This window comes from Propithecus coquereli, unplaced genomic scaffold (genome assembly GCF_000956105.1).
Source record: "Propithecus coquereli isolate 6110/MARCELLA unplaced genomic scaffold, Pcoq_1.0 Scaffold540, whole genome shotgun sequence".
Taxonomy (NCBI): domain Eukaryota; kingdom Metazoa; phylum Chordata; class Mammalia; order Primates; family Indriidae; genus Propithecus; species Propithecus coquereli.
The window spans coordinates 512,228-522,647 of NW_012151286.1; the positions used below are offsets into that span (position 1 = coordinate 512,228).

The window sequence follows — 10,420 nt, forward strand, 5'->3', positions numbered from 1 at the left end:
ATATAATAAATATTTTTGTTAAAAACTAAGATACAAACACACACACTAGCCTAGGCCTACACGGGGTCAGGATCATTAATGTCACTGTCTTCCGCCTCCACGTCTTGTCCCACTGGAAGGTTTCCAGGGGCAGTAACACACATGGAGGTGTCATCTAATGATAACAAGGCCTTCTTCTGGAATACCTCCTGAAGGACCTGCTGAGGCTGTTTTACAGTTAACTTTTTTTTTAAAATAAGTAAGTAGAAGGAGTGTACTCTTAAATAATGATTAAAAAGCATAGTATTACAAATACTAGGCAATAGGAATTTTTGATCTCTATCACAATCTTATGGGACCCTGCTATACATGGGGTCCATCACTGACCAAAAGATCGTTAGGCCCAAGACTGTACAATATTAAACTGGTCTGTACAGAACAATTGATAATTAAAACAGCATGCCCTTAGGGGAGAAAACCCCTCAAGTATAGCTTTAGAGGTTGAAACCAACTAACCATCAAAGTGGAAGAAGTGATTGTGCTGGTTTAGGCGAGGTCTGCCTTCGGCTGCTGCTACAGGAACCAAATTCTCGTCCAAGTTCTCTCCTTGATGGTCTTCCCTGACGCGGTTATTGTCAGCAATGTTAAGAGACATTCTGCACGTTGGACAGGAGGTGTCTTGTTCTAGCCAGGAACGAAGACAGGAGCTACCAAAAAGTCCAAAATAAGATATATGAACATACTTCCTTAGCGTATTTTGTGAGAATTCACCAGAAATACTCTGAATATATCAAATGTGTTCCAATTTTATTTTCTATTTACCACCAGTGAGATTTAAAAGTTCAGAAACATTTGTGGACATTACCTCTTTGTCCTGCTTCACTCTGATATACTTGTAGCGTATACTAGAGCTGCGAACATTAATTCTCTACCATACACAGTGATCTACCAAGATCCTGGTCACGACCCCTCTTCAGTAAGACTTCATAGCATGGCTCACCACATTCCTTTCCAAGGCATGTGGCCAAATCATAAACAACTCGGCCTCTCTTGTCTTTGAGTCTTCCACCCCAATGATCTTGTCTTTCACTCTGCTTTAGATGTCCACTAACATGGTCATAACCTTAACTTTGACCTTGTCCTCAAAATCTTGACTTCAGAGATCTCCCTCCCTCACTTAAGCTCCTCTCCTTCCAGCTCACTTCTCTGGGACCAAACTTGCTAAATCACCCCTACCCCACCCAATCCACTTTTCCCTCAAGCATCACAGCCCCTCAGGTCCTTCCTTCCCTTCTCACCTAGCTTTACCTATCGCCACGCCCTTATACTCACCCCCTTAACTTCCTCCCACCTCTTCTCTCTGCATCCTGCTTTCCCAACAAGGCTGAAGCTTCTTTTGTCCTCTCTCAGCAGATGATAACATCCTAATTATGGTAGACACTCAATAAATACTTGTGGTGTCCATTAAAGCGAAGGGTACTAGAATAAGAAGTGGAAAATCTCAGATTCGGTCCCAACTGTGCCACTAACTGGCTGTGTGATCCAGGCAAATCCTTCAACCTCTCTGGACTAGTCCTCTCCACGAAAAAATGAAAAGGCTGGATGAAGTGATCTCCAAGTTCCCTTCCCATTTTATGAGTTTGTTATTTTTCTAAGAGCTCAAGTACGCACTGAATAAAAAATGATCTGTGTCTTTTTTTTTAATAATATCCATGAACATCTGCATGTATAAAGTTATAAAGGAGAATCTCACCATAATGTGATGATCCTCACAGTCTCCAGCAATCGAACGGTACTTACATAATAAAACTTTTCCAGAGGCCAAGCTGGAGCTACTTCTTACTATCTCTGTGTTATAAGAGTTCATGACAAAATAAGGTAATATGTCTGTATGCGCATCCAACTCTATCACATTCTGAAATAATAAAGTACCTATAGCTCCTGTTCATGATAATTTAGCCAAACAAATGATTATGTTTTTAAAAAGTCCACTTCTCCTGATGAACACCCTTAAATCACACCACTAGTAAAATTGGTCTTGTGGGGGATTACGAAAGTATGCAAGATCCTTGCCTTCCTTGCTACACTGTGACATGCTTTCCGTAAGCAAATCTAAATTTATTTCATAGACTGCAAAAACCTCCCACACTAAATATAATATTCTAAAAACTCCAAGGTGAGTACAACTGATTAGATATAGTTGCCTTTAAAAAAAAAAAAAAAAACTAGACTTCCATAACTGAAAGAAACCAAACTTCAAAGAAAACAGACTCTGGACTCTGAAATCTTGTAAAAATATCTTCTATAGCAACAAATTATCTAGCCATTGTGTCTACTAGAATCTAGACATTTACCTTTATCACAGATTAAAATGAATTTGCCTTAAGATTACTGGCACACGATCCTGCTTCCATTCCATTACCAGAGCTACAAAGTAAAGCAAACCAAGAGGATGTCCCAAAAATGATTTGTTCACTCAACCCACAGCAGACAAGTGTTTTAAAATTAAATCCTAACTCCTAAATAACCACTGGATCAAAGAATAAATCACCTGGGAAATTAGGCACGTTGAGACAAATGAAAACAAGAACACAACATACCCAAACTTATGGGATACAGTGAAAGCAATGTTCAGAGGGAACTTTATAGCTAAAAATGCCTAAAAAGAAGAAAGCTCTCAAATCAACAACCTAATTTTATACCTATGGAATCAGAAAAAGAGCAAACCAAACCTAAAGTCAGCAGAGGTACCCAGAGTAGTCAAATTCATAGAAACAGAAAACAGAACGGTGTTTGCCGAGAGCTGGGGGAAGGGCAGAAGGGGACTTACTATATAATGGGGACAGAGTTTCAATTTGGAAAGATGAAAACATTCTGGAGGCGAATAGTGATGAAGATTGTACAACGTGATCATACTTGATGCCATCAAACTGTACACTTAAAAATGGTTAAAATGGTTTTATGTTATGAATATTTTGCAATAAAAAAATTACATTTGAGAATTATTACTAAAAAACAAAACAAAACCCACCACAATGAGATAGCACTTTACACCCACAAGGATGGATATAATAAGAAAAACAGAAAATAACAAGTGTTGGCAAGAATGTGAAGAAAACTGAAACCCCCATGTTTTGCTGGCGGGAATGTAAAATGGTGCAGCTGCTATGGAAAACAGTTTGGCGGTTCCTCAAGAAGTTAAACATAGAATTATCATATGATCCAGCAGTTCCACTCCTAGGCATACTCTCAAAAGAAGTGAAAACAGGTACTCAAACTGGGACTTGTTCACAAATGTCCACAGCAGCATTATTTGCAATAGCCAAAATGTAGCAACAACCAAAATGTCCATCAATGGATGAATGGATAAACAAATTGTTTAATTATTACACAACTATTTAAACTCACCTATAAAAAAGAACGAGGTACTGATACATGCTACAATTTGGATGACCACAAAAACATCATGCTAAGTGAAAGAAGCCAGTCACAAAAGGTCACATATCATATGATTCCTTTTATATGAAATGTCCAGAATAGGCAAATCCACAGAGACAGAAAGCAGACCAGTGGTTGCCAGGCAGTGGGGAGGGAGGAACAGCAGGAGTGATTATGGAGTATGGAACATTATTCTGGGGTGATGAAAAGGTTTTGAAACTAGACAGAAGGATGGCTGCACAACGTTGTAAATGCACTAAATGCCATGGAATTGTATACTTTAAAACGGTTAATTGTATGTTATCTGAATTTTGCCTCAATCAAAAAATATAAATCCTAAAATTAATCGAATAGTATGCTTGAAAATATAACTTCTGGGCTAAAATATACCCTGAGTTATTCTTCCCAACTAGCCTCCAGGCTCCTTTGGAACTAACTGAAAGGATTTTGAGAAATGTGTGCAAATTCCCCAGTCTTCCCAACTTCGACAAACGGCACCGCTATACAACCAACTGCACAAGCCACAAAACTAAGAGAAACCCTGATACCGCTCCCATTCCTCACTTCCCCTCAGCCCTTCCTAGCACCACGCCCTCCCGAATCCTTCTCGAAGCTATCTTCTCTTTAACTCCACTCCCACCACTGTAGTCCAAGCCACTCTCAACGTATTCCTGGAACCACTGCAGCAGCTACTAACTAGCCCCGATTTTTTCAACTGCAAATATTATCCACCAAGCCCTAAATACCTTCAAGGGCTTCTCACCCCTCCCAATGGCCCTCTAGACCCTGCCTGCTTCTCCTACCCCAGCAAACACCCCTCCCTTACGGACTTCACATAGGTTCTTTTAATTCCTTCAACACACCACATTCCCTCCTGCTGCAGAAATGCTCCCTCTGTCTCAAATACTCTTCCACCTGACCCCTCCCTTTGCTGACTTAACTACTACTTGTCCTCAAGAGTCACTTCCTCCAAATTTGAGTCACATTCCTTTCTTACAACCTCTCAAGAACCATGTTCCTTTCCTTTAGAGCACTAATCTCAATTGATACTTTCACTTTCACAAATGTGCCTGGTTAACTCATGTTTGACTCCTCCATTAGACTGTAAGCTCCATGAAAGCAAAGACCATATGTGTTATTTTCATTTTATCTCCAAAGCCCAACACAGCACCCAGGGCATAAAAAAAAAAAATCTGTCAATAGATTTGCTGTGTTACTGAGACACCAGCTCCAGAGCCCTTCTAATATTAAAAAGGAGAAGAAAAACTATTTGGCAATATAAAATAAGGAAAGAAGGATTAAAGATATAAAGATCAGAACTTTCTCAACATGCAAAAATGACTACAGATGCAAAAGGCCAAAAAATACTTCCAGGTGCAGCAACATCAAAACATCAAATCTATAAAAAAAGAAAGATTCAGGTTAAACAGAGCCCCTATGAGATCTCTGAAAAATAACAGATCTACTACTCCAATCGTGAAGGTTTACAGAGGAGCCTATTTTGTAATCCTTGACAGCAGCAGTCACAGTTCTGCACTGTTCACCCCAGTCCGCCCCTCTGGTGTGTCTTTATGCTTCTTTTGGGTATGTGCAAAATGCAAAAATATATATTCTCTCTTCCCAGTTAGATAATAAGCTATTTGACAGCAAAGATTTCCTCCCAACCCTTCCTTTTAAATCTTATAGGCATATTTGCTATAACTCAGAGCTGAAATGGAGAAATATGAAGACTGCTAACACACCCTGAAATTAAGACGGCAAATTGTGGATGGGAAACAGTTCTGCTGAATAGGGAAGAGGCTAAGGGTTAAAGAAGGATACTCAAGAGCTTCCCTTAACACTCAGTGTCAGCAACAAGGCCAGGCTGAGGTCTCCCCAGCCCTCTGCTAGGATCAGTCTTGAGCCTGGGTACAAAAAGCACCCACATGCCCTGGACAGAGTAACAGTCCCAAGTGGCCCTTCGCGAAGCTCTTACTTGTGGAAAAGATGTCCACAGGGCAGTTTCCTTGCAGCCTGCATGGAGTCCCAGCAGATTGCACAGTCGTCATTATTGACAGCCAGCTCCTCTGGAGTTGCCACTGCAAACCTGCAAACACAAAACAAGCCCAGCAGGAATCTCTGTCAATGTCACATACATACTGAACACCGCTTTACAGACTTCACCTTTCTAACAGCACAGTTACAGAGAAATCATGTTCAGTAAAAAAATTTTAACAATCAAAAGCACTGTAACTGCTTTCTCCTCATAGCCCATTAAAAAGCGAGTGAGAAACTTATGCACAGAAACTAACTTTGGCTTAATAATGGCTGCTGTCAGTGATGACTTCAAAAAACACTTCTGGGCAAATCAGAGGACTAAGACCCCCAGAGATCCAAATTGTTCCCTGTCCACAAAGAGGATACCCATTAATCTTACCCTCCAGGTTTGGTTTAGCCTCAGTTGGCAAGTGAGCGCCTCCTTCAATTAAGTGTATGTGCAACATGCAGGTGTAAAGAATAATCGAGAGACCCATCTTCATGAAAGGAAGAGGGCAGAAGCCCAAGGAAGCTTCTATTTGATAAGAATGATGATGAAATAATGACATAATAAGAACCTAATACTTATTAATTACTATGTGCCCAGTACTATTCTAAGTACATGAATTATATTATGAAATTCTCCCAACAGTTCCAGGAAGAAGGTTCTGTTACCATCACTATTTTGGAGATGAAGTAACTGGGGCACAGCAAGTTAAGTAAATTGCCCAAAATCACATAGCAACTAAGTGAGGATTTACTTAACCCAGGCAGTAGGACTCCGGAGCCCATATTCTTCACCATTTTGTTAATAGTTTTCAAAATCAATTTCTGATATACTCTGGGATTTATTATTTTTGAAGAGCTAAAAGGAGTAAACTTGGGTGACATCAACCAGTGCTCTCGTACCTGGCTTCCATGTTCCCAACCACACGCAGATAGTTCTTGTGCCGACGAATCCGACGCTGCACTTCATGAAACAGGTAACGCAGCTGCATGAAGATGACCAGGCTGGCCATGGACAACCAGATGTTGCCAAATAACTTAAACATAGAGAAAAAAAGAATAAAACACACAAGAAAATGAATGTGAACCTGCTAGTGATAAGGTGTGGAGTGCACTAGAAGCTCTAATTGCTGGTGACGGTCAACTGGAACAATCTTTCAGAAAGCAAATGCATATGTTTATTTCATTACCCTAAACAACGCACACACTGGTGAGCCCAGTCCCTCCATCACCACCAATCTCTCCTGAGAAACTAATCAGCAATTCAAAAGCTTTAAGCAAAAAGAGGCCTATTGGCCGGGCGCGGTGGCTCACGCCTGTAATCCTAGCACTCTGGGAGGCCGAGGAGGGTGGATCGTTTGAGCTCAGGAGTTCGAGACCAGCCTGAGCAAAAGCGACACCTCGTCTCTACCAAAAATAGAAAGAAATTAATCAGACAGCTAAAAATATATAGAAAAAAATTAGCCAGGCATGGTGGCGCATGCCTGTAGTCCCAGCTACTCGGGAGGCTGAGGCAGGAGGATCGCTTGAGCCCAGGAGTTTGAGGTTGCTGTGAGCTATGATGACGCCACGGTACTCTAGCCCGGGCAACACAGTGAGAGTCTGTCTCAAAAAAAAAAAAAAAAAGAGGCCTATCCATGTAATTATAAAAAAGAAAATATGGAAATGAACAAAATGCCCAGCAGAGGAACAATTAGGTTATAAACTCATATAATGTTATATAGTCATTAATTATATTTATTGTAATATAGAACTGCATATTAATATTCTATTTTTATATGTAACAGTTTTGAAGGTCAATTACATGGGAAAATAATATTTGTTAAGTAAAAAAAGCAGGATATAATTATCATTATAAAACTAGTATGTGATAAATTATGTAAAGATGTGAAATAGCAAACAACTAAATACAATCTCAATAGCCCATCATGGGTTTGGTTAATTAAATCGTGGCACATCTATATGATGAAATTTTTAACCTAAGGTCTTAAAATGGTTTAGAAGAATTGTTGCTAGCATAGTAAAATATTCACAATACATTAGCTAAAAAACTGAACTAAACTGTATGTTCAAAATATGATCTCAACTTATGAATGTATATATTTGAATACATAAAGAAGCAGTTATTAATAAATACAACAAAATGTTAACAGTTATCTCTGGGTACTTGTTTTCCCCTCTTTTGGCAGGGGGAAGGCTCTTTTTTTTTTTTAACAAAAGAATTATTATGCTTCTAGGGTTTTTTTTGAGATGGGTTTCACTATGTTGCCCAGGCTGGTCTCACTCTGCTGGGCTCAAGCAATCCTCCTGCCCCAGCCTCACCACAAGCCAGGACTATAGGCATGAGCTACTGTACTTGGCACTTTTTTTTAAAACAGTACGTTTTCAAAGTTACTTTCAAGAAGTAGACTTAGAAATGTGCTGTGTTTAACCCAATAATTTTTCAATGCTACTTTGAATAGGCTTATAATTTAAATAAAGTGCCCATTAACTATGTGGATTCTCACCATTATTAGATCACTGAAGCTAACCAATGAAGCAGATTTACAACATTGTTAATTTCTGACACATCAAAGTAAATGTGAACAATGAAGGTAGCAGGAATTAAGTATAAGGACTTTGTTTTTAATTATAAAGATGGAAAATTTATGAATCCATGAAGTAGCTAACATTGCAGGAATTCCCATTACAAAGTAATTGCCAAACAGTAAAAGCCATAAAGACTATGGGAAGAAGCAGCCCCTTAATTTCACACTAAAAGAATCATCTACTGACTTGGTCAGCAGAGTGGACTAAGTCTTCAAGAACAGCAAACACCTCTTGAGTTGGGAACCAGCCAAAGCGGTTCCATGACACTGCTTTACACCCAATGGCAAAAAAAAAAAAAAAAAAAAGGAAGGGTGCACAACCACATTCATTTTTATAGTCTTTCAAGTGGTTCATCCACATCTTATTCCAAAGATTTCATTTTTTTTAATATACAAACCAAGGTTCCTGATTCTGAAAGTCTAGCCCTCAGAGCTCCTCATGAGGGAACTTACCAGCATGTGAATGTGGTGCATGAGGTCCAGGGACAGGAGAGTGAGCTCCATGACAAAATCTGTATAATACACGTACGTTCCCTTTCCTTCCCAGGTCCCTTCGTGGTTGAGGTCCCAGAGGTGGATTATGTATCTGCAATGAAAAGAGAAAAACACCTAATAATTTACTGTTACAACTGAATTTGGCTTAAACGTGTTAAAAAACACCACATTTTTATATATTTTATACCTATTATATCTTAAAATCAACTGTATGAGATCTCAATCACCTTCCTCCCAAATTTCTACTCACCGTAAAATCACATGAGCAGTCCTCACTGTCACAAGAAGAGACTATAAAAAAGGATATATATACATATATTTTTTAGTAAAATTGAGAATTGCTCAGGCCAAACTCACTTTCACAAAATGATAAAAGACAAACATTCCTCAGTTCAATTAAAAAGCAAACTGTTCATGTTTACCAACCATTTTATTTCCTCTATTTCAAATTTCCATGGACTATCTTCATGACCTAGAAACTTAACTTTTATTGAGCCTTTTCTTGTTAATAGGTGACAACCAATCACATCCGTTCATCTCCTGGGGGTGACTCCTACAATCTTGAGGTTCACCTTAGTGGTTTAACAATCACTTCAATTTCATACAGCATTAAGCCACCATAACTGATTACCTGAAAGGGTGTTTGACTACTTGGTGACATTCTAACTCCAAGTATAGTTTAGGTACTGCTGTCCTGGATGTGAGTACTGCTCTCTCCCTAGTGCCCTGTATACTCCCTGGTCCACCAGAAGAAAAGAGAATGAAGAAAATAAAAAACAAAATAAGCCTCTCATAGCATCTTTTTATTATAGAAATTGATACTAAGAAAAATTTCCTTTTAATCTATCAGAATAGAACTGTTACATTATTTGAAATTAAACTCCCATTTATAAATGAAAAATATTTTACATGAGAAACGCTATGAAAATAAGGAATATGATTTAGTTCAAAATATTGAATCTATAACATGAAAAATTGTCTTAAAAGAATAAACAATAACAAGCTAAAAGTATATACTATAGTATGATCCAATAGGCCCAACTGAATGTGTTTATTTTTAGGTGTATGTTTTTCAAAGTTTGGCCCAATATTATTAATAATTGAAAGTTAGAGAACCAAAAAAGGAAAACATAAATATCATTAAAATAGTGCTTTATAATACAATGTATCTAAAGCAAACTAATTAACGCAAGTTAGTATAAATGAAGTTTTCAACAGATTTTATTTCAAGAGGAAGTATAGTTATATACCTTTCATATACAGAAAGTATTCAACTAGGATTGCAAATGTTTTTAAGTATTTAAATGTTCTTTTTCTAATTTTACTATAATGTACTCTGAAATGAATGTTATTAACCTATCTATTTATCTATCTATCTATTTATTTATTTTAGAGAGGCAGAGTCTTGCTCTGTCCCCCAGGCTGGAATGCAGTGGCCTGATCATAGCTCACCGGCTCAAATGATCCTCCACCTCAGCCTCCCAAGTAGCTAGGACTACAGGCACGTGCCAACATATCCTGGCCCAGAAATAAATTTTAACCCTGCTCTACTAAACTCCTAATTAGTAGTTCAAACTTAATAAGTGTTGTGATATTAACCAATTAGCTTCAGTATATCTGATATCTCATGTTTTAAAATTAGTAACAGTAATTGTGGGTAAAAGTATTTTGCCTTTGGCACGAAGAAAAAGCAAATATGGCCATTGAATATAAGGACATAAAAGGAATATTGATTTCTACTGAACAGAAATTGCTATTTTCAGAAAGGTTTAAAAGAGTTAAAATGTTTTCAATTTTAAAATATTCATGGATAGCTCAGATTTTTCCTTCAAAATAATGAATGAAGTTTACACATTCATTATATTGTCCTGAAAATTACCCTATCTAAAAAAGAATCA

General features: G+C 38.0%; 1 protein-coding gene across 1 annotated transcript in view; it reads right to left on the minus strand.

Moving 5' to 3' along the window:
- Positions 1-10,420, minus strand: part of AMFR (autocrine motility factor receptor, E3 ubiquitin protein ligase) — a 43,126-nt gene that overhangs the window by 18,376 nt on the left and 14,330 nt on the right. The window contains exons 5-9 of the mRNA XM_012657446.1: positions 8,773-8,813; positions 8,481-8,613; positions 6,343-6,476; positions 5,393-5,503; positions 496-686 (exon numbers count right to left, since the gene is read on the minus strand). Coding sequence (XP_012512900.1) covers positions 496-686; positions 5,393-5,503; positions 6,343-6,476; positions 8,481-8,613; positions 8,773-8,813 — 610 coding nt within the window. The remainder of the gene's footprint in view (positions 1-495; positions 687-5,392; positions 5,504-6,342; positions 6,477-8,480; positions 8,614-8,772; positions 8,814-10,420) is intronic.